The following is a 25,552-nucleotide window of genomic DNA, read 5'->3' on the forward strand; positions in this document are numbered from 1 at the left end:
TTTTATCCTTCCCTATTTATATCTCCCCTCTCCCTTCTTTTTCTCTGAACACTTTCTCCTTCAGGTGCTTGCTTCAGGAAAACTGAGTTCTAGATCAGCACCGAGTCTTATTTAAGACAGAATATACTTATGTGAGAATCTAATCACTGTTTTCTTGCATGTTCCTCAGTGAGCACATCACTCCAAATGAGTAATGCCCCAACTCCCAGGACGAACAACCCCGTTGATGTCATTTGTACTGGCTGAGCACGAGCCCTGCCCGGCTGACAAACTGCAGACACGACTTGGGCAGTGACAGATGAGCTCTGGTGGCTGCCCTGGCAGCTCAAGGAATCACACTTTAGCACAGAGTTGATGAACGAAAATAGTCTCTCGTGTTTCAGACGCTCCGGTGCCGTAACTGAGAAAAGCATCTTTAAAGCAAGATGCCAGACACTGCTCTGAGAAGGGGGGATGTAGCTCCAGATTCCCTTCTGCTGACAGATCCCTAACCTCTGCCAGAGGGAAGTGGTAATTCCTTAAACTGCTGCATCAGCCTCACCAAGTGCTCATCCCTCTTGGTGCCTCTCCACCAGCTCTCACATCAGGAACCACCAAAAGACACAAATTTGGCAGGAGGGACAGACAGCTGACTATTCAGGTTGATGTTCCAGTGCTATTTTGCTGTGATACCATTCAAGAGTTCAAAGGATCAAAAGCATAAACTATAAAAATCAATTTTTTTCAGTCTTTAGGGAAGTGAAAAAAACAGCCTGAGCCTGACTTATGAAAACATAAGCAGTGAGGAAGCAGCAAAGCAGCAGGCCAAAAGGCAGAATTCAAAAATTAAGCACAGACAGCATGTAGATAAAGAGACAAATGAAACTGTCCTAAAGGAAAACAGATCTCAAGGGGAACAGAAGGTCACCCAGAGGCTTTTCCTGCATTCAACAGATGTTCTCACAGCCTTCTGATTTACAACTATAAGACAAAATGCTACCCATAGTACTAGAAAATATGGTGCTGAGAAATTATGTGTAAGAAAAAGCCTAAGAGGCAAAATGAAACGACTGTATTCAAGCACCTACTTTTCTAGCAAGCATTTTACCAACCTACGAAAAAATATCTAACAAAAAGCCTTGCTAGCCTCTAACTTGCACTTGGCTGAAACTGCTCAAGCAACAGACTCAAACCATAAGCAGCCAGGAATGCAAAGTTTATACTAAGGAAAACAAAAATGCAAATGTTTGAAATAAGTGTATGACCTAAGATGTTGATGTTGGCAGTGCCACACGCCCCAAATGGAAACAGCTCACCCTCACAGACTGTGCCACGTGCAAAGTTTAGGGTCTCGTCAACCCACGCGCTGCTGACCCACCTATTTTCAATATTCAGGGATTTGGGTAAGTAGCAGAACTGGGCAGTGTTACAGAAATACAATTTATAGATAAAAAGCACCCTGATGTGCAGCAGGACAAGCATGTCCCTTTCCCAGGGCTGAGCGAGGGGTTTTGGAAGTGAACACAGGGAAGGGCAGGGAGCTGTGGCAGCTCTGTGGCTTCCGTAATAAATAATTCCCAAGTCACTACATTCAAGTCTAAACTATCCCAAAATAACTCCAGGGTTTTAGTAGCAAATGCTACAGCACATCAGTGTCATTCATTCATACACACAGGATGAATTATCTGTGAAATGCAACTATGTGGTCGAGATAATTCAGTCAAGTCAGGCCTCACTAATAACTTCTATTTCACCCAAACTCGTAACAGTTAGTTATTAAATTCCCACTGCAATATACTCATACAGGAAGCAATTTTCACATTTCAGTTCCCCAATCCTCTGAACAATATAGAGCTAATGCTCTACACAATACAATCTACAAGACAACCAAAGAAGGAATCAAGAAAACCTTACTTGGGAACTTAATTGACATAAAATTCCTACAGTTAAAAATAAAAGGGGCACGTTCCCTCTGCAGCTCGTATTTACTTTTCAAGCCTGGGTACCCAGAGTTGCTTCTTACTTTATTGATAATGTATTGATAAAAACAGCCAGGTTTTCAGAACTGTGCAATATATACAAGTATTCAGAGGGCAGCTGAAGCCACAATTCTGCTCACCTTTGACAGCAATGCTACTTTTATTTAGAAGTCTAATAACCAATTTTTCACTTGTTTAAGCACCTTGTGCATACAACTGTTAAGCCAGAGCTTATGTTTGGACTTAATTTCAAGTATCTAAGAGCTCCAACTAACTTAACTGGACTTGAAGCTTAAAATGAGGCAAATGTTTACTAAATGGAGAATAGCTCAAGAAAATGATGCCAGTTTTCCTTTTCCTCTCTAGATACATCTGTGCATGGGCTTTCTAACCCTGGAAAATGAAACAGGCATCTGATCCCCATCCCTGAATCTTGCTGTAAGAGAATGCAAAGACAAATCCCTCTCCAAGTGCAGCACGAAGCCCTGGCAGATGCCTCGTTCCATAACGGAACCACTGCTGGGAACCAGAGCTGTGCTCATTAAACAAATGTGGATGTGGGATATTTTACTGCCTCCACGCAGCCCTTCCCAGCTGCACATTTTAACAGGAGCTTTTTTAACTGGAGCACTACGCCTGAACTTCTCAGAGGAACAAAACAACCATAATTACCAAATCAGAACGTAATCAACAGAATGACATTAAGCGCTGAGTCACGTCAAGACCTGCTGGTGAATTCTCATGGCAGAAAGTCATTTTCAGAGGCTTTTAAAGATTTGATTTGTGGAGGTGGTAAATCAGAAAGTAACAGCCAGTCTATTAAGATCATTTCAAAGATTAAAGCGTTTGTTCATAAATTAAATGTGCAAATCTGTACCTTCACGGTGCCACGTACGAACGCAAGCACAAAATATGAACACAGACATACACACACATAACTGTGTAGGTTTGGTTTTTTTAGTTGGTGAAACAAGGACAAACACTTTGGAACAGGCTTTTCCTAATTAAAACCACACCTTTTCTGCTTGCCCAAATAAAAGCCAAGTATAAGAAACTTCATCGTCCTTGCTGTGCTTCTTTCAAGCTTTCAGTGCTAATGTTTATTTCGTTTAGTCTCCTGAGACAGGACAAATACAGTGCAAATGCTGAAGAATAAATAAAGCCACACTGAAGAACCCCAAAAAGTAATGAAAGAAGTCAGGAACTGTCTGAAGGACAAGTAATATTTGGTGGGGAGCAAACCTCAGCATCACAGAGCAGAACAACCTGTGGGCCAAAAGCTACTGTTTATTTGAATAATAAGCCAAGAGTTCTATTTAAAAAATAAACAGTAAATACAGTAATAAAGGAAATAGGGGTTCTGATCACTTCCAAAGCAATCAAGCACATAATTTAACTCCAGTGTAGGAGGTAGATGTTTGATGAGAAAATGACTGTTATTTCCTCCTTTGAGCAGTAATTTGAAATTGTTCAGCACTAACACACTAATAGGAAAAAAACACATAAAAAAAGAAGTAAAGTGAAAGACTGAATGATTGGATTAATGTCCCTCAGAGCTAATTAACCAAGTGGGAAGCAGAACATATTGTTGAGAAAATAAAATGTTTAAATCCTCTAAGATCTTCCATTTTCCAGAAGAATACTTTACATTATTACTTTCTAGTCAAGAATAAAAGAGAATCTGCCAGCCTGGTTATGCAGAGCACACAGGTACAAGGTTGTCTGGTTTGACCGATGGAAATCCAGTTTTAAAAAGCACAGAATTAAAATCTACTTTTCCACTCTGAGAGAAGAACGTGGAGCAATTTGTTCATTAGAAAAGAAGATGTCTAATCTTCAACCCCACCACAGTCCAGCACTAAGCAAAGCTGAACCACTGTCATGGTTAGATGAACATCAGTGTCTTTTTTTTCTTCCTCCTTTGTGAATTACTGAGCCAGGAACAACATATGTTAAAGATTAAAACAGGAGGTCAAGATAGCTGCAGTGTGTACAGTGTTTTACCCTGTGGGGTATGAATTAGAATTTCATGCTCCTTTTGTTGCTATTGTTGTTTGAAAATAAACCCTGGCACACGGTCTGGAAAAGACAAATACGGACAATGGCACCAATTTATGCATAAGGACTTACAGAAGACCCTGGGATCGAAAGATCACAACATAAATTTGGTTTTTTGGCTTAAATATATTTTTATCAAAATTGATTTATTATCTGCATACAACTAAAACCAGGGAATTTCGTAGAGGGAGAGTAAAAAACTAAAAAGCAGTTAAGGCAAAAATCAACAATAAATATACCTATCCTGTCACATGAGCAATTAAAAGCCTGTCAGGTAAATTTGTCTTCATTCTATGGACGGGCAACACTGAATAAGAGTTTGAGACATCAAAACTCTTTGAGGAAGTGAGAGATAGATATGGCTTGTTTAGTATTTTGTTTAAAGCTTTTTTAAAAAGAAGACTGATGTGCCTGCATTAAATGAACTGGTCAGAAGCTTTCATCATCATTTATTTCTGATTCAACTCCAGGAGCAACTCACAGCTTTTAAGAGGCAGGGGGAAGTTCAATGGAAAGAGAATCAAGGCAATTTTAGACCCTAATATTCACTTCTCAGTAGGTTGTCTCCCATCCATCAGCTGCAGTGAATTGACTTGCCTGCATGAAATCTGTGTGTGGATAATCTTCTCCCCACGGACATCAAAGGAAAACAGAGCAGCCTCCCCTGCTCTGCGTTATTTCACACTCACAGGAGACAGAGGGTTTGTGTGTTCAGTGACTGCTACAATCTCCTTCCCCTGTCCTCACCAAACCCCCAAATGGTTCAAGACAGCAACTGAACAGCAAAATCATTTCCTTGCTGAGGCTCCCAGGCTCTGGATTTCACTTAAATGAACCACTCTGCAGTTTCCCAGCAGTTATTGAGCTCAGAAGACTTTGATGCACGTTGATGAGAGAGTAAATGTACTGCAATTTCGGGGAGGCTTCATCTAACACAGCGTTAACAACCCAGCCAACTCAGATCCCTGGAATGCTAGTTTTGGAGAAACCAGCCCTGGGAATTACAGGGGAATTGCAATGGAACAGGAGTAAGTACATCCCCGACACCTCCATGACAACTGAAATTCAGGCTAATCCCCAAATGTACGAATATCACATTTTTCACCACGGACCATTAGGGACAGGTTCTGGATAAATAATGAACTGCCACTGAACTCAAATCTCGTGTCTGTGTTTCTGCAAGTTTTAGCAATGAGTTTTATCTAACTTTGACACTACAAACCTTGAAATATCCAAAGTACGACACTCTACAGAAACCTGACTTCTAATATAAAGGCCCAAATTTCTTATATTTACCTCCTGGACTTCAAACATGACACAGAAGCAAACTATTTCCAATATTTTATGGGTAGGTAAGATAATAAGGAACTAAGGAGGATTAACAAGGAGAGGAGGGAAGACACAAACAAAACCATACAGTCACCTGAAAGCAGCAAAAGATTATTGCATTTAAAGAAGGGAAAAAGAAACTGTCTATGGCAATAAAATAAATCTGTGTCTAAGCACATGAGGCTAACAAAGGCACGAGACAGGCTCCACATCATGGCTTATGACTAAGTGCCTAAGCAGAGCTCATGAAGCCTTAATGCTCTTGGTTGGGTTGATGATTGACACTGATCTCCTCAATCACAAAACACAGCATTAATTCCTCAGCTGGGAACATTCTTCCAAGAGACGCCTTCAGCGTTATAATCCCTATTCTGTGGCTACAGAAGAAAAATAGTCCTACTGGTGCCTCTTTAATCCTTCCCCTTTTTGCAGCAAAATACGATCCTGTTACTCCTCGCTTTGGTTTCAGGTTGAGATGGCAAACAGATGTTCTTAATGCAAGAGATCTTCATTGAAATAATATCCTGATTATAACAAGCTCTTTATTACCACGGGGGTTTGGATTCCTAAGGAGATCCTTCCGGGAATATAATCATCTCTTTCTATTTAGTGACAATCCCTCTTTACACCAGAATTATGCTTAACAGGTTGGCAATGGCTACTTTCCATGAGGAAGCCTGCTTATATCCATATCTCATTCTGCATCACTGCTCACAATTCGCTATCAGTCATTAATTTCTTTTTAGCACGTTTGGTTTCAGTGCAACACAGAACTCTGCCACCAAAACAACCGTGTCATGGCAGCTGTCAAAAAGTGAAGTACAGGATTGCAGAGCTGCAGCAGCAAAAAGACCCAGGTTAAATATAATCTTGGTTGCAATACTCTAGTTACTAACCTTTAATGACTGCATCAAGCATTTTAAACATGTGACACTGGAGCAAAAAAGAGGTGGAGAATCTGTCTGAGAGAAAGATGGGCAAGTCTCTAAGGAGGTCTCAGACAGGAAGCTGAGTGGATTTGAAACAGTGGATGTAAAGATGTGCATAAAGGGATATATTCAATCACTGGCCATGAGAAAGTAATTATTCAATTGATCTTCAAGGTTAAAGCTGCTTCCATTTAAGCTTTGAACAGTCAGAGGCATTGTTACTCACCAGCTGGATTTCAACTGCCGTCACAGGCCTGTGGTTCAGCAGCTGGAGCTTTTCTGCCCTGGTTAAAAGCAAAGTGTAAGACAATCCACATTACTATGTAATTTGAGGATCCCCTCAACTGACTGGTGTGATGCAAATACATTCCTGATAACTTAGGCATGAAATGCCACTGCCAGGAATAATTTTGACTGGGTTTGCAGTGTGGTTTAATCGACATAATTTGGGTGTTTTAAACACAGTATTTTCTTGTGTGTTTAGACAGGCTGCTGTTGCCACCTCTAGTCCAAGGTGGCAAGCAGAGACATTTAGACCATTACTGTACAAGCATTAATTAACATGCACTGTTACTTTGTCAAGGCTGTGCAGAAATGCTAAACAACTCATCAGAAATCAGAGACTCTTCTGTTATGAACACACAACCACAAGAACAATTATCATACCTAAGAAGTTACAATCCATCAGCCAAATGGCAATAACTCGCTTATTCTTTTAGCCCGTCGCAAACACAGAGGAAATACAAACAGATCACTATTAGTAAACTACAATTGTGAAGAACTAAATATTGGAATTTATTACTATTTAAAGGGCATCTCTGATGCATGTTGAAGCCAGTTCTGAAGGGTTTTCCCTCAGTTTATTGCACCTGTGGGTTGCTTAGAAAGGAAACCTCCTGGCTTTCAGGAGAGCGCACAGATCACTCCACGCAGGCGTTTACAACCAACGGGTCGATGTCTGTGTGTCTGGAGACACCTCAGAGACACCATCTCATCTCAAATGGCCTCTGACAGCGTCTGCCCCTGAAATCCAACCCCCTCACCAGGCACTCCAGCCCTCCATCAGTCAGGGACAGGCACTGGTGCACGGCCAAAGCCCGAGGGGCTCAGGAGAAGCCTTTGAGGAGCAATGCCTTGCTCTGGTCGTACGTTCACACACGTGGACGTGTCCAGAGACTGAATTCAGCACTTCAGCAGCACACAGCTGGCCCCCAGAGAATAAGGCCCTGCATTTACCCACTGAACACACAGAATGAGCAGCACTGGCATCACATTTTCCTGGCTGACGTGTCCTGAAGGAGAAATCCTGTATTGCCACAGACTGGATGATCCAACAGACCCTCTTCAGCTAAAATGCCCATAACTCCAAGTGACTCAGTGATGGGAACAGGAGAAGAGAGGGGACTGTGGCTCAGCAAAGTCAACTGCTCTGCTGACACCAAACTTTGTTACACCAGAGGGTTTTGTGATGTGTAATCACAGCCCTTAAGAACAGAAAACAGCTCCAAAGAGATGACACGCTGACTGTCGGTTTTAGATCCAACCTGCTGGCAATAAAACCAAAATCCTAAAAAAAAAAAAAAAAAAAAAAAAAAGGCAGTTTTTAATTGACCCACCTAGTCCCTGAGTAATCCTGCCATCCTTTTTATAAATGCTGGAAAATCGTTTTAATCGTTTTAATTATGACTTTCAGCTTCAGAAGAAGAGCTCGCGATTTTTAAATGAACAATTCACAACAGAAAGCTCAAAGAAACCCTCCTATTTACTTATTACTGGATTGCTTTGCTTTTGGATAATCGAGGGTGAAAACCAAATGTGTTTCCACTGGTGGGAAGCAGTGAATACACCTCCTTTTTTTTCCCATGCTAATCACTTGGATCTATTTGGCAGCTTGATGTTTACAACACGAGACTGTGGAGAGCATGGCACAGTTTAACTCTGAGCTGAGAGCACCACTCGTGGCTGCTTTACTGTCAAAGAGATGAGGTATTTATAACTGCTGCCATCTACTACTGTCATAACTAATGAAAGGACAGATATAAAACCTCAGCAATGACAGAAGACGAGCACTGAAATCCTTTAAAATTGAAAGCAGGTCATTTAGGGAGTCAGTGAGAAAAAACCCACCCACGTAGAAGTGAACAGAGCTGGGTAAAGATATTAAATACCATCTTCACTGTACAAAAGTCTGGCCAATTCAGCTGAATGCATGAAAGATTTAGTGCTTTTTCCTCAAGAGCTGGGAACTGCCTGGTTCAGTGCCTGGAGCACTCGATGGAGGTGCAGAAGCTGCTGCTCCAGTCCTGGCTTTCAGTGTTATTTGCTTTTTAGTCCCTGGCCAGGTCTGAGTTTGTGCCTCAGTTTCCAGACTTCTGAAACAGAGACAAGTTTCTCTGAGGACACCTATTTGTAAAAGACTTCCCCCTCCTCCCAGAGCCCTACTTACAAAGACAGGCTGTGTAATGAATTCATACTTTATACAAGTTTCTCACTGCACTGCACTCACATGCCACTTCTGAGATCAGAGCCTTTTCAAACAAGTCTTTCTTCTCTTTTGCAGCAAAACATATCCCAGTTCAATCCTACAACTCCACCACAGCTGCAGACAAAGCATATTATTTGAATCTTACAAAAGAACACACAAAATAAATTTTCTCATCTTGTTTTCCAAAGCAGCACCTCTGAAATTTCTCGCCAACAAAACTTCAAAGCCAAATAAACTGAATCAAATAGCCAAAGCCATTTCATGCCTGAGCTAAAGAATGCAAACTTGACTTATCCAGAGGAATTTTAAAGCAGGTAGAGCTCCATCATGTTTATCACAGGAAGATCACTGGCAGAGCAGGAAACAGAAATAAATTAAAACCAATTACACATCGTGACTAAAACAATCAATTAGTGAAATTGTTCATGTTTCCCGAAGACAAGAAATACAGAACACAATAAAAAAGGTCACTTCTCAAAGACCTTTTGCTTATAAGCATTAACATCACTCTAACTCAGTGAATTGATGTAAGTTTTACAGTAGGGCCAAAGGGATCTCAAACACATCATTTCAGCAAAGGTGGCACCATTCAGGGGATTTGCAGTTTTAAAAATATGTACAGAAGAATGAGAGAGAACCTGCAAGTCATTAAAATATGTTATCTGAAGAATTTCATGCCTGTTTTTCATCAGCAAAGCTCCCTACTGGAAAAAACTGACGCAGAACATCACACAAAGGAATTCACAGCAGGGCGCAAAAACCCCAAAAGCTACATAAATGAAGGTGCTCGTGTAGCATGAACACTAATTAACACTAAAACATAACAACCTTTAGCCATGTTCACACATAATTACGATGTAAGCAATGTATTTGTTTCATTTCCATCGAGATTGAATCCAAAGGCACAGAGAAATAACCAACTATTCAGTACCTGCCATCTGAAAGTTGGTACCAGGCCAGTTACTTGCTGCTCTGCCTAAACACTGTTCTGATAATGAAGATATAAAGTTGTTTTATTTTGGAAAAATACTGCAAGATTGCAAAGGGAGGACTGATTGTAGTTGAAGATGTGGACAAACATGTTGACACACACGTGGGTACACCACATGTTTGGGGAGATCTGCTCCTCCTGCAACAGAGAACTGTAGCATTTATCTCTCCTCCTCTGCTCAGTAAATATCCAGCTCCCAGGATTATTTAAGAAACACCAAGCCTGTGTGTGCAGTACACGAGGGGTTATCTCTGCTTATTCAGGAGTTCCATGTGAGCAGCACTTCCTGCTGTTTGCCCAGAACACAGACATGGACTCCAAGTGTGAGATCCAAGACCAGCCCAGGGGACCCTCTGGATGGTTTGGTCCCAGCTCTTCTCCTCCTGTGCAATTTCTGACCTTCCAGCTCATCACAAAGGGAGTGACCAGGAGGCCACGAATCTTGGTATCCCCTGGAAACAAACACTCAAAAAATGTCTCTAAATTTCATTGGTGTGATAGAAAACTGGGTTACTGAGCCCTCAGCACCTCAAAGCAGTGTATGTGGTATGAGCTGGAGCTCAGAACCCACCACACTGATCTTTTTAACACTGACACCAAAAACTGACTGCCAGGATCAGGGTCTCTGTGTACCTGGAATTTCTTGACAAATTCGAACCTGAATAACCCCAGTTCCATCAAAAACAAGCTTTAAGGAAGGCAAACTGCAAACCTGAACATGCATCAGGATCAGTCCTGACTGCAGTATTTGCCATGGGCACAGACATAAGCCTGAATTTTGTTTGTGTTCCCTTAAATCTAAAAAATAAAATTAACTTTTTTCAACTCCTATGAATTCATCTTCACACTTTCTATGGAATGCCTGTTACACTGACACTCATTAAATAAAAAGGGTAACTGTTCCATTCATCCAAACAGAAGGTGAAGGATATTTTCAGCTTAATTGCCCCCTAACATACATATTTGTATTTTCTCTGGACTGCCTGGATTTTAGTAACAGTTTGGAACATGAAAGCTGCTCTTTCAAGAGAAGAATACGTACAAAAGATGAGTGACAGCTGAAAGTAATTTTCTCACATAAAAGCAAGATTCCACTAATCAGAGTTAATGGGCCATGTTACAGACTTGCACAGGACCTGCCTGGTGAGAAATCTCAAAATGGCAATTACTGCTGTGGGGCTGAGCAGAGCCTCCTGCTTCCAGGCCACATCCAGCAGCTCTGGGACTCAGCTGGAGCCAAGATCAGCATTTCCAGCTGAGGGCAAAATGCTGTGGAGTGGGCTTGGGGGACACACAAAGCTCAGGCTGCAGGAGACAAAAATGTGTGGAGTTATGGGCAAGAAAACGGGTCTGAGGTCTGTGTTTGAGGGGAGAGTGTCTGCTGTAGGAGCTGAGGATGGAGGGTTACAAGAGTATAATCCTAAAAAACAGTTCTCCTAAAAGACAAAATAACAACCCCACTGCCATGTGTCTAACATCCCTCACAGCACAGACAGCACGCTGTTACAGTACATCAATTCTAAAAAATAATAAAAATAGTTACATTCTGTTGTGGAAATTAAAGGCAAAATGTATCACATGGCATCAGCAGTGAGCAAACTCTCGCAGCATTTATATTTTAACCAAAATCTCCTATTAGGTATCTTGGTATTGCTCATCTTTTATCTACTGAGCTCCCAGACAGTACATAAATATATAAGCAAGCATGTGCTGCTTTTCTAGTAAGAGACCTATAGTATCAGTGCCAAGATACAGCACACAGAGCTACAAAGAAACCCCCTTAAAACATCTGTGACTGTGCAGAGGCAAATTTATCCCCAGGAACGTATGTTTTATAGTTGCTAGGAAAACCATAAAGTAACAGCTGTATACATAACCACGGATTTTATTACTGCTGAAAATACTTCAGAGTCAAATCCCGGGGCCTTGAGCCGACCACGGCAGCTCGTGTGTAACATCTGAACCCAGATCACAGGAGTCCCAAAATGTGAAATCACAGTGTTCTCTGCAATTCCAAGCCAGGACATTTCTCCAGGACGAAATCTGAGGGCTGACAGTGGTTATCTGAATGCAAAAAAAAAAAAAAAAATATGGAGCCACGCTGCTCCAGATCAGAGGGTTAATTTCCAATCAATCCAGAGGGAAACACAATAGTCTTTGTAAAGTCTATTAAATGATGCCATTGTTAACGAAGCATCATCCTGACTTGCTGTTGAATATTCATTTGGGAAGCTTTGGAGGAGACAAAAATTACAAAGTAAATCGTTCAGCTTTTAATATTGTAGAGGTTGTAGTTTTTGGCAGGAATGAGGGAAAATACTTTCTAAAAGTATCACCGATTTTCAGCTCAACACTTCCCTGACTGTGTTGATTTAAAGACAAAAAGGGCAATGTTTCTGTCCAGTTTTTTTAAAATTATAGTAATATGCAGTGATTGGAAATTTGGTTATTCCAAAATTAGATCCAAGATAGGCTATCAGTAACAGGAAGAAGCACAAGTAGAGCCAGATTTCATTTAACCATAATTACAGAGCTCAAGTTTAATAAATGTTCTTTTCATGCAACTCCACTCCCCCTACCTTACAAAATATGAAGCCATTCCAGGGAGAAAAACTGGAAAATTAGCTGCTAGTGGCATACTGTATTTCCAAGTACAACATGGCTTACTGTACTGCAGTGTTAGCCAAAGCTTGAGGCCTCAACAAGGTAATAATAAAATTCACTGTCAGTTCAGAGGTTTTTCATTAAAAAAAAAAAAAAATCTCAGTTCTACAGTTTCAATTTTACCAAAATAACTGATGAAACAGGTAAAAAACTGTGGAGAAAACTGTGCTTTACCAAACCTTACTATATGAGTGAAATATATGTTTAGATGTCTTTGAATTTGCTCCATGTGGCAAGGCAGCTCTCTGAAATGACTCTGAAAGGTTTGTTTGCACACGTTAGTATTTACATTTAAAATTCGCCTTTTAGGTGTTGTGGGTTTTTTTTTTTCCCTGCCTGTAACACTAACGAGAAAAATCCATCAGAAAACGGATGCTGGTCTGTTAACCTGGTATTTTGAGTAGCAAATACCAGCAATGACTGATGACTGGAGGTGATTTTACAGGAGCTGCACATTTGCCAGCACAGTGCTATCAGCTCCCTCCTGTGCAGCCTGGCACGCATCCTGCACGGTCAGTCCTGCAGGCTTGGGGAAGGAGGGCTGGAAAAATAAGAATTCCCTTGATTAAAAGCTCTGTTGTGCCTCAGTCGCTGCCGTTTCTCCGGATGGTGCCTGGCGTCCCTTCCCTCCCTGGGAATTCTCCCATGCACGAGCACAGCCTAGTGCCGAGGGCTGCAATCACACGCTGAGCAGGGGAAGCAGCTCGTCCCACCGCCTGCCTCCAGCGGGGTTTTAGGTAGGGCTGCAAATCCCTCTCTTACCTTCAAAGTCCTTGTATTGGAAAAGAAGTTTCTGAGCCTAATTATGAGCTCGAAGACACCGTTTAATTGTTTCCTCCTTGATTAGAGGCAGAGGAATTTAAAGCAGAGGAAGCAGCCTGAGAGGATGGGGTGTTTCTAGCCAGTCATGCCCTTTAACCAGATTGATTTGTCTGAGGAGAGACACCAACTAACATATATATCTACATCTTAAATCAAATCAGGTACCTTCAGAGAGCTGTTACCAGCACAGACAGTGTTTGACCAGCTAAGAGATTAAGGGAGAGCCCATCTTGGAGTGCCTTACCCAGGAAGGAAGCAGCAAAGGCAGACTCTGGAATTCATTACTCTTCGTGGGAGGAAAGGTCATCACAGAGATCATACAAGGAAGGTCCTGGAGAGCAAACACTGCAGGTTCCTTCCTCTCAGAGGGAAGAAAGCTCTCCACCAGATAGCTGGAATGAAATCTCTAGTGAAGCCTTTTATACAAACACCACCTCCATCCCCCGGAATGGAAATGATCAAAGCCTTCAGTTTTTCATCTATTCAACAAGAGAGCAGTGTTGAAATGACCTTGCTTATGAACCAAAGGGTAGTTCAAAATTTCCTTGGAGGCATTACTATTTTAAGTGGTTTGAACACAAAGTGCATTATATAGTAATTGCACACCATATGCTTTCTGTGTTTTGGTGTGAAGAGGCTGCCAGATGGGCTCTGACACTTCTAAACTGAAGTGTCTGAATGGAAAAGATTAGAAGATGGAAGAAAGTGTCAGGATCACACTAAACAATTCTGTTCCTTATTTTGTAAAGTGTATGGCAAATGCAGAGTTGGCAAGTTCTTGACCAGATGACAAAGATATTAACAAAGCAGAAGTTGTACAGGATGCTCACAAAGCTAAGGTATCACCACCCAATGTGAGCTCTGATAAGCCATAAACAGAATAAATTTGCCACATAAAATAGTGGTTGGCTCTTCACTCTCATCCTTCTGCCATGATGCACAAGGAAATGACTTGGGAATAATCCTCTTGCCTAGCTTACAGACTGATTCAGAGGAAAAGGACAAAGAGGATGATACCTCAACACAAAGGCACCTCCTAGCATCCATAACAAAATTAAATAGTCAAGAAGCTCATTTAAAGCTTGTAACTATTTCAACCTTTGCAGCAGTGCAAAGGTATTCCAGCTCACTGAATGAGCAGGAGTGGGAAGGTGAATATTTGGGTAGATCTTCTACAAAATATCTCAGCACCATGGGACACAGATTTTGTAGTTAGAAGTTTCTGTGTTATGACTCAAATAATTCAGTACTCCAGTCTTGCAGATCCCATGCAGGGGAGCAGCTGCAGTCAAGGTATCTAATGTGGTAACAGAGCTCTCCTGACTTTTTGTAAGAGTTAACCCCAAGGTTCTGGTCAAATTCTACCTGAAAGAAGTTTAACAATGAGCTTTAAATAAAAATAAACCCTTTGACTTCTAGTGGGACTTTTATACCTGCATCATTCAGTTACTTTTTCTCTGAAAAATCCTACCCTGCCTTTCTGACTCCTGTTGCCTTTTTGCTGTGATAGATTGTTCTGCTGGTGCCTTCCTGAGCTGCTGCCCTGTACAGACAGAACAGCCTATTTCACTTCAAACAGGACTGCTTCACATTACCAGAAATGAAGGATGCTCACTATTTACTCAAGGAATAGTTTGTTCCCAGTTTTAAGACACTTTCACTGCCATACCACCAGGTCTTTACAACAAGCAGTATTTTTATAATAGAGCATTTTCTCCATGCTTCAATACCTCTGTGTCAGAAAACAATTAGGACACCTTCCCCACTACATAAATCAGTATCCTGCTATATAAAATGAGGACTAAACACTGACATACTGACCTGGCAACTTTAGTTCTACCAAAGCAAGATCTACAAGCCCAGTTCCAATATCCATGACAAAGCTTCCAAGTACCAGCACTCCTATGTCTGCAATTCCAGCAGCCCCAGAGCTGCTGATATCCTGGATGTGAGTGATTGTTTGTAGAGAGGGGGCACTGAAAGTCAACAAAATAGCTGACAATCTGCTTTCTACTCAACTCCCTCTGCTTTGGACAGGGTAAAAAACTTGCCCTGTAGCACTGCACCCTCCAGATGCTCTCACTGTACATTTGTTTTTGTGATACAACCAAATTAATAAAAGCCTCTTCCCAGGGGATAAACTCCTTGGGAGTCCTTCCAGCAGGGAAGAAAAATGTTGTCAGTGTCTACACAAAATAAACCACAAACCACCCCTTTGAAGTGAAGGAGAAGTCATTTAGAAGCAGCTAAATATGAGTTCTTTCTGCTTTAAAAATCAGACTGGAGCTCTCCAAGCAAGTGGCCAAGTGGTTCCATTCCTTTGGGTCTGGCTGTTTACAACAGGCTTCACTCCCACTCTGCACAGAGGTTCAAGAGGATTATGTGTTTCAAGCACTGTGAACAGCCACTCACACCACTGCCAAAGAGGGAAAATGCCCTTTGAGTCTCCTTGTAACTGGGAAGGAAATCTTTTATTTTCTATGCAGAAATTCCCCAAATATGAATGAACTGTATATTCAGCCTCATTAGAAACTGCAGAGGGAGGGTGGAAGGCTGACTGACATAATATTTTGGTAACTGAAATGTACATAAATATAAATGTTATATAAATATGAGTGGACCAACAGCACATAAAGAAAAGACAAACATCTTACTTTCCTAAACTCAAGGAGAGAGCCCAACCCTGAGAGATGATCTGCAGCAGTTGGGGTTCACAGATTCATATAAAAATTAAGAGTAATGTTCTTTTCCATACTTGTATACTTTTGTTTACTTATTCCTTCTCAGGAATTTATTTGCTTATTGCTTTTTTTTTGCCTTTTAGAAATGAATATATTTTTGCCTAAGGACATTCATAAAAATAAGATAATAACAAATAAAGGATGAGTTGGGGGTGGGTTTTTTTTGCAGTTCTCTTACTGTGTTCAAAACCCTTTTACAACTTCCAACTTCTTCCACAGAAAACACTCTATAAACTTTTTGTGCTTGGACCATGTGAAACCATTCTGAAATCAATATACTGACAAGAATCTGTTTGAGAAATACATTGATAAACACAAGCCCACTGAAGGAAATCCTCGTTCATGTAGGCATTAATGACTGAAGGAAAAGATGTTTGGCTGAGTATTTAAACAATGGTAGAAAACACATGCATTAAAACCAGACAGATTATCACACACTGCACATGGGGATCAGTTTTTCTACACTGCCATGAGTTTATACTTCTGTTCAAAGGCACATCTGTACTTACTTGGTCAGCTTATGGCCTTTCATTGCAATGAGGAATTCTCTCACAGTCTCGGGGCTCTGGTACCTACAGGGTGTTTTTGAAATGTACTTCAGTGTCTGCAAAGGACAGAAGGAAAGAATATTTACTATTTGCTTTACACAGTTACTATTTGCTTTACCAGTTGTGTATGAAACAAGCAGATCTCCAAGAGCCTCCTCAGTACCACTCAGAAAAACTGGGAAAGTCAACTCAGCTTTTGGGGTTTGGCTTTCTATTCTTTTTTAACATATGGAAGTGGTGTCATAGATGAGACAGGTCACTCATACTGTTGTGTCTCCAATAAGAATATACTGAAATTTTCTGAGGGAGTAAGAAATCTTATCTAACTACAACTCCATGTACTTGAAAGCCACATTAATACTTATCCACAAAGCCCCAGTGAATTCCTTCCACAAAGCCCCAACCCAGCCAGCTCCCCACACACCCAGGTGAGAAATACAGCCGTGACTATTCCCTCTGTGGCTCTGGACCAACATTATCTGACCTGTCCAGAGCCCAAAGTTGCACATTGAAGGGCACAGCAAAGGAGGGAGTTTTAGCTCTCTCTACTAAAAACCCACCTGCTGTTTTGTGAGGAGACATTTGCTCTCTTGGTCTGAAATAATCTCAGGTGATGGTAACACTGTGATCAAGACACACAGCTGTGCTGGATAGTATCACTCATTTACTCTTCCTTTTCAAACCAATAAATATTTACAGATCCACAGCTATTTTAAAAAGAACCAAGATAGGAGGGTTGGGGGTTTACTGTGGTGGTTTTTTTTTTTTATTGTTTTGGTTTTGTTTTTTAAAAGCACTTAGGAAAGTTGAATTCCTATTCATCCTTAAACCCCCATTACCTTCTGCCAAGTTTTCCTGTGCTCAGTGCCAGGGATACTCTCACTGCCAACCCATAAATCACTCTTTAAACCCTCTAATCTATGGTTGTTTTCATCCTTTATCTGCACATTTGGCAGTGCTTTCTTGAAGTTCACAGAAGCAGATCAGGTGGGTTGCCACAAATCTGAAAGGACACTGTACTATTAGAAATGTTCATCTGACTTGAAACACTTTATCTTTGCTCCATTTTTTTGCATGTAACACCCACTAACCTTAGCTAACTTTTGCAGATGTTACATTAGTTTGCTTTATTTAAAACAACACAATCTCTAACAGATGGACAAGACACAATGTAATTCGACCTGAGTAAAAAAAAAAAACAATTTGTAGATAAAAAAAACCCACACAAATTCCAGTTCACAGCTGACTTTTCACTGGAAGTAGCTTAGAGTTTTCTTTAGTATTTATTGTTGCTTGAATTAGACCCCAAAATGAAGAGTTGGAAATAATAAGCATCAATAGAAAAGTCAAGGAAATCCTTCCTGCACTGTGTGAATCAGCAGCTGAAGGGTTTCAAAGAGCACTGTCAATGCTTGCTTGGAATTTAGGAAGAAAATCTTCACCTGCTGATACTGCACAGCACTTAAAGCTTAAAATATCAACACAACTGACTCATGATGCATTTAATGCACTGCAAATGCAGACATATGTGTGGTAGGATATCCCATGCACAGATTAGCAATAATAATAATAATAATACTCCCATAATACTCTGAGTTTCTTTGTCAGAAAATCTTTAAGCTGAATATTTATATTTGCAAAGTCAGAAGCCAAAAAAGCTGAACTGTGTTCACAGAGCAGAAAACAACAGATACTGGAGAAAATGAGCTACAAGAAAATATGTAAATGTATGTTCAATGTATTTCCATTAAAATCGGCTCTCCTTTAAAAATGCTTGGTAAGGAAAACAGGCTTCAACAGCACATGATAATTCATCCTGTTTAACAGAGAGAGAGTTGATGAAACATAAATTTCAGGACCAGTCTCCCTGGACTGCTGAGAAATACATTTCAAAGCATAATAAGTTGCTGGATAAACCTCCTTCATGTGAGCCCAGTCTGACCTTTTCAGATGAAATGAAGTTGTTATTCACCAGTGACAACTGGGATGAAATCATCACATTGTCATGTAACAGAATTATTTAATAGGAGTAATTCAGTTGTTTCTTGGTAATTTCAAATCATGAAAATGATAAATATACAGCAAAACAAAGTTCCCTTCACCTGGTTATTTCAGTACCAATGGACACAAGACTGCACAGAGCTCGTGAAGACACACTCAGCAAGAATAAAGACAATCTTGTAAGATCAAATTCTGGTTTCCTTTCAGGCAAATATAAAGAAAATAGACATAGAGTTTACACCATGCACAAAAACAAGCATCCTATGGGTATTTAACATACAGAAATATAACAAGGCAATTAAAGCTTTAAGGTGCATCCTGATAAAATTTACTTACAGGATCTTTCTCAGCTGTTTCAGAGAGGTACAGGGAGAGACTGTCAGTCTCCATGAAGGTTTAATTTAGATTTTTTTCTAAGCCACTATTTTGTTGAACACGAGGCTTGGGAATTACAAACTCTATACCTTTTCAAACAAAGCCAGAACTAAAACAAAACCAGAGCCTAGGCCAAATCTTATTCACATGAGCAGTTTCAGTGCTCAACGGAATCACTCATGCAAGCAGGGCAAAGTGCTTTCAGCTCACTGTCCATCAGGGTGCTGCTCATGCAATTCTCCAGCACAGACACAAAGGGTCACACTGCAAGTCCGGACCAAGTTGCTAATTTGAGATATTTAAAATGTTAATATTTGCATTATGTGATTTGAGGAGCTCTTCCTAGCAGGAGGTGAAACGTTTATTATCAATCTGGCGTCCAGCTGATGTTATCTGTACACGTGATTTTGCTTTTCTTTTGACCAAAAAAAATAGAATTTTAAATAATCTATTTTAGTAGGAAATGATTAGTTTCATTCTGCTAATAAAAAAATGCCACATGTGATCTGTCTGATCAGTTTTGAAATCATTGATCATATGACATCAATTCCTTAGACGACTGCAAGTTCTGCCCTGTGTATTAAAAAGATAGAATATTTGGAATTAAAAAAAAAAACACCACATAAAACTAAAGAGTTCAAAACCAGGGGGGTTTAAAATTCTTTTTGTGATAGATTTTAATAACAAGAGCTGCATGCCTCTGCCCTGAGAGCACAGTTACCCTGCAACCTGAATAAACTGACCACAGACCAGTGGCAAATCAAATATTCTACTGTGCTTCTTAATAGGGGAGATTTGATACTGAATTATTAATATGCAGACCTAAGGATGCGAATTTCTCCAGCTTGGGCTGATTTTCAAAGGACTTTGACAGTGCTGCTCACCTCATACATGATTGTGTTCAGATTCTGCTGGCCAGAGCTCTGCTTGTTTTTCCCACTCTCTTTGCGCTGCTGCTTAAGATCAGTGAGTAACTGGAACACCTGAGGGGGAAAAAATAAAGTGTTTTAGACCACTTGAGAGTATTTTACCTAAAAATATTATAACAGGAAAACGTAAGTGATCAACAAAAAATCCTATCAACCAAACAGCAAAAAAAAACCTGGCTGTTTTGGTGGATGCACCAGCGATTGAAATGGCAAATGTTCTGGCCCCAGAGCGATGAATAGGTATGTAAATTGGTTTTTAATAACTGTGGCTATTTTAAACAGACTTTCAACACTTGTTCAATGTCACCCAAGAGCCCCAAAGGAGAAGCTGCCAGGAGGAATGTGACTTGTTTATCTCCTGTCCTGAGCAGAGCTGGGTCATGCCCTGCTGTGCTGGCACCGAGCTCCCATTTACACGAGTGATGCTTGAAGCAACATCTCGCAGCAGTTTAGGGCTCTACTGGATTTGTTATGACAGATGTACCTACAACATTAAACTGGATACATATCCTGCCTCCCAGAGAGGCATTTTTCCATTGTCTGCAAAATAAAAGTAAACTCTACACCTGTCACAGTGCCAGGAACCCACTAACTCAAGGCTTGACCTACAGATGCTCCTGAGATTAACGATCCCATCATAAATTCCAGCGGAGTTATTCACAGATGTTACAGTGACCAGCACGGTGTTGTGGTATGTTAAACCACAAGGATTAAATCAGCTTTCATCACGAGGTAATACAAGCAGACATTCTTGAAAAGCATGTAATGAAGTTGTCTTCACATCTATGATGCAATGAATATCAGTGTAGGGGTGAGATTCAGCACTCCTAGACACGCAGCAAAACATGCAGACAGCATCACCATTACTGTTTTATTCCTGTATTAAACCACACCAGAATGAGATTTCTTCAGATGTTTTGCTTCTGGTTTTACAGTATACCCAGAGTCAACACCCACAGCAAAGTACCATGTCTTACTGTTTATCCCCTCATTTTTAACCAGCTTAATTCAAGATGCAGATCCAATGGCATTCCAAACTGACAGGGCCACAGAAATAAGAAAAAAGCATTTCTGGACAGTGAGAAATATGAACATGATCAGCTATAAATCCAGCAATTACTTTACACTGCATCTTCTACGAAAAAGGAACCCCTGTCAATCCTGACCTGAAATCCAAAACTCGAGCTGTGAAGTTTTACCCAGTAAGTACCTGAAGAAAATGCAGCCAAGTGGCAACAAAACACAAAATGACAACTCCAAACTCGCAGAAGAACTGTAGGCATGGAAAATACCTGTCAGTCCTGAATGCTCCTGTCAAACACCACTTTCTGTGAAAAGTATCACCTCAGTTTGGAGAATGCTGGCTGTGCCAGTCAAATTGCAACTGGAAGGAGGGGCCAATGGAAAGGTGTTGGTAGTTTTAAGGGAATCAATACTTTGAAGAGCACTGAAAAGCCATACTTGCTATTTTCTTTACTGCAATAGTATGTTTTTAACAGACAGACACTTAATATTAGTGTGGCTGACATAGTACCATCTATTTCTTAGGCAAGAGAGTTCTTTCCAAGTACCTCATTAAAGCCCTTCTAAGTCACCAGATGGTTGCTCTGCTGTTCACAGGCAGATGCAGCTCAGGATAAAACACTTCAAGATTTATTTCAGAACAGAATGAAACAGCTGTGCAATAAAGAACAGCTTCAGCAATAAAATAATATAAACAAAGCACTTGGGTTATTAAAACTGTTCCAGAAATTACTTTAATAAACAAAGCACTGAAATCTTTGCATTACCTGCCTGAAGTTAAACCAACAAGGCCACGACATTTTTTTCCACCTCACTAAAAAAACCTTTACTGAGGAGAGAGGAGAATTATTTTCTGCTGTAGATAAGTTCTGAGTAAGATTATTTTTTGTTATATGAATGCCAGTATTCACTGTTTGCTGTGACAGGGCACTGCAGCCTCCTTGTGACTCCAGGCTAAGGTACATCACTGGCTTCTAGGAGTGTTTATCCTGAGTAACAGATCTCAGACCAGCTTTAAAAAAAATTTCTGTCAACCATTCAAGGGTGTAAAACCACATTTCCAGTAGCTCTGGTTTTAATACAATTCTGCATTGATAAGTTACAGGTTCTTAGATGAGACTGCACATCACAACAATTAAGTTAAATAGGAAACACTGACTCCAGCAGCTGAAAAATGTTTAAACTTTCTGGAAGAATTCCGGGACCAAACAGATAATAATGCAGTATCCATTACTGGCAAAACCATCTCCAAATCTTCTTTAAAAAGCTTGTTTTCTTAAAAACAAATCAAATGCAGGGGGGTGTAAATCACCTACAGGTCCTGCTGATTGCCACTGCCAATTTTCAGCTTCCAAAGGTTACACAAGGGACTGATGACAGCTTTAAACTGCTGGTTTAAAACCAGGATGCAGATAAACTTACCTCAAAGTTACTCAGCAAGGCAGCATTTGCATCTTTTCTAAAAGGAAAGATGAAAACCAATTAATTAGGTTGCAAATGAAACTGCTTAAAGTTTTTCTTTGCTGAGTCCTGCAGACTCTTAAAGAACAGACACTATTTTGATTAAGTTTTTTTTAAGAAAAGAAAACCCCAAGAAATCTATTTTTGGTGATTCTACATTACCAAGTTGTTGCCACCTTATTTTTCCACATTGTTACTAGAATTATGACATAAATATAGAATATATCTTGCACAATTTGCCCCCAAAATCACAATACACTTGTACAACACACTCCTCCTACTCAGCCACCCCATTTTATTCAGTCACCCAATTTCATACACTAAAATCAAATTGCTTTGCCTCTTCCTTATGAAACAGGCCTCTAGTTTTATTTCAATAAGGACTGATGGGAAAAATAATTCAGATTACACACACTATTTCTTTATAAGTCAAGAGCACAGAGAAAGAAAATACAATGAGTATTTTAGTACATTGTACATAAGTGTGTGTATAGACATAGATAGGGCACTAATTTACATGGGTAAATTAATTTATCAGTCAATTTTTTTGATTGATAAAAAAATTGACTGACTTTTTACCTGAGTAAAAAAACTTACTGCATTTCCTCTTTATTTTTTGCATTTTTATGGGCCTAATTCTTTAACAGGAGGGCAAGTTTCCCATTTTCCAGCAACCAAACACCTCCCCACTAATTCAGTCCCAATTAAGCAAGAATCCTTATCCACCACTGGCAAGGTGACATATTTAGACTAATCAGGCCTCTATTACTACTGGATATTGCAATTTTATATTTTTAAACTGAAAAAGGGAGGAAAAACTGACAGGGGACATCCTATATTCCCTGAACAACACGTTCTGCTGAGCAGTCAGTAGCCACAACAACAGAAAGTTTCCATACAAAAGGAAAAAAAGGCCTTTCTCAGGTCTGTGCAGCAGCTTATGGGGGAAAAAAAAAAAAAAAAAAGAACAAAAAAGGTACAATGTGTTGTTAAGCACCGTCGACTGTCTGAATAGAACTGTCACGTTCATCACTTTCAAACGAGTTAAATGAGTCCACAAACTTCCACAGGTTCTATCATTGTTTTTAAATGAAAAGGACCTCCTAAAATACGCTGAGATGAACTTCAACTTCCATTTGCTGACTGGAGTGAAACTTCAGCAAGTGAGCTCAGGCACGCATTAGTTTTCATTCATGTTTTACAAACCATATAGCTTTGGTTGTTAGGTAAATGCAATTCTTCAGAACGTTTGCATTCAGGCCATGGCTGCAGAAATCCCCACGGATCAAAGACATTCTTTGTCAGAGATAACAATGCTATAGGAGAATTACGTATGGAATTGTTCAGTTGAGTAAGTGAAAGGGTCATATGGAGTCGATAACACTGCTATGCAAATGAGCCCGTGGAATCAATCTGAGGCTAAATTATTTAAGACAACTGCTTCCTTTTTTTTCATTCAAACCCACTCTGTCATTCAGAAAAATACTTATTTTTTTTCCTACAGACAGCCAGTGAGTCAGGCTCAAACCCTCAACAAAACAGGCCTCCAGTTTTATTTGGATAAAGACCGACGGGAAAAAATAATTCACATTACACACCTTTTTATAAGTCAAGAGCACGGAGAAGGAAAATACAATGAATATTTTCGTAGTGTTTCAGCACAATTTCTGTTGTGCCGAAATACCAAAATTATGAACTGATGAACTTTTGCAAAACTTATAAAGTAGAAACAAAATTTTCTTCAGCCCTCGCTCTCATGAAGCAACTATCAATTTTACATTCAGGAAACAAGAAATTCTACATAATGAACTCTAAATAATGAATTCTAACATATATTTTAAGCAGTTGACTGAACAGTGTGCTTAATTTTTATGAGATTAAGACTTAAGCAGAAAGGAAAAGAATTTTCATAGTAATGCCAGAAGCATAAACACTTTACAGAATCTTTAAATAGGTAATATTTGCCCAAATTTTAGTCCAAACCAAGATATTCTTGAGGCCTGCTGCATATATAAAAAAATACCTTAGTATATGGCATCACAACTCTACAAATATCACTGACACTTCACCTTTTTAAGTCTACTGCTTCAAATATGGTGCATATTTAAAAAGCAATATTTTCTGCAGGGTTCTTTTCTCTAATAACAGATAGTTCTGGCAGGGTAAATCCTGGAGCAGTTTTCCTAGTTGCAAAACTTCCCTCTACGAATGCCATCAAGCAGGAGGTAAAAGATGAGGAAGATTAAATTCCTACAGTAATTTAAGTGCAAAATGGACTAAATTGTTCCACTCCAATTAAAGGAACGTTCACCAACAGCTCCGGATTTCAGTTCCCACATCTTCTGCCTCTGAAGCACCTCCTTTTTGGTACTAAAAGAGGCAGCATCACTAAAATATACTGGGCTACTCAAGGTAATAAAACCAAGTGGATGTATAAGAAGTATCACAGATTTACTATTACTGGTATCAAAAGCACCTTTCTCAGCGCACAACAGCAGGATCAGCTCATTTCCCTGCAGGCTGCCACTCGTGTTGAGACTTGTGTCATGCAAACCCCTCTTTCAACAGATGTTTCTTATCTGCTTTTGAATTTTATGTCTAGAAGATCTAATAATTATAATATAGAAGATTTAATAATAATAAAGCATCCATGGATTACATGACCAGAGTAGTTCACCTGATTTTGGGGGATGCTGATACCCCCCATGGGACTTGCATCCTCCATGCCCCCATTCTTAAAGAGACCAGCACCATGTATATATAAATAAACATGAAATTAAAGGAGGTCCACAGAACTCGGCAGTTTCTAAGCTTCAAAATTAGTCAAATCCTATTGTTTTGTGCCCAGGTTACACTCCAAAAACGCAAACACGCAGCGCTGTCAGCGCAGGAAGGCAGAACACGCTGCCTGGTGTAAGTGCCCTGAAATATCGGCCACAATTCTCTTGCGTTTGCAATTGTTGGCACAGACTCCAGGCTTGCTCCTTCTCCGGCATGTCCAGCTCCTACACAGAGTCACCCTCCCGATGCTGCCGGGAATAACTCCCAGAAGCCGCCAGAGGATTCCCGTTCCACCTCTCCCGGGGCACAGAGGGAACAGGCGGGCGGGGAGATGGGACCAGAGCGAGATTGGCCCAAACAGCTGCTCCAAGCAAGACTGTTAAAGCAAATAAAACCCCTCCGTTTCTTAGAACGCCCGAACCCGCTGCTGGGGGGGCTGAAGGCCCACTACACCTCT

General features: G+C 40.2%; 1 protein-coding gene across 2 annotated transcripts in view; it reads right to left on the reverse strand.

The window, feature by feature from the left end:
- The window catches only part of CRCP (CGRP receptor component), a 55,488-nt gene that overhangs the window by 28,404 nt on the left and 1,532 nt on the right, over positions 1-25,552 (reverse strand). For both annotated transcript variants that reach the window (XM_017832537.1, XM_017832536.1), the window contains exons 2-5: positions 22,276-22,312; positions 19,786-19,884; positions 16,487-16,581; positions 6,501-6,558 (exon numbers count right to left, since the gene is read on the reverse strand). In XM_017832537.1, the coding sequence (XP_017688026.1) occupies positions 6,501-6,558; positions 16,487-16,581; positions 19,786-19,794 (162 nt within the window). In that variant the 5' untranslated portion in view covers positions 19,795-19,884; positions 22,276-22,312. The remainder of the gene's footprint in view (positions 1-6,500; positions 6,559-16,486; positions 16,582-19,785; positions 19,885-22,275; positions 22,313-25,552) is intronic.

This window comes from Lepidothrix coronata, unplaced genomic scaffold (genome assembly GCF_001604755.1).
Source record: "Lepidothrix coronata isolate B3197 unplaced genomic scaffold, Lepidothrix_coronata-1.0 Scaffold203, whole genome shotgun sequence".
NCBI lineage: Eukaryota > Metazoa > Chordata > Aves > Passeriformes > Pipridae > Lepidothrix > Lepidothrix coronata.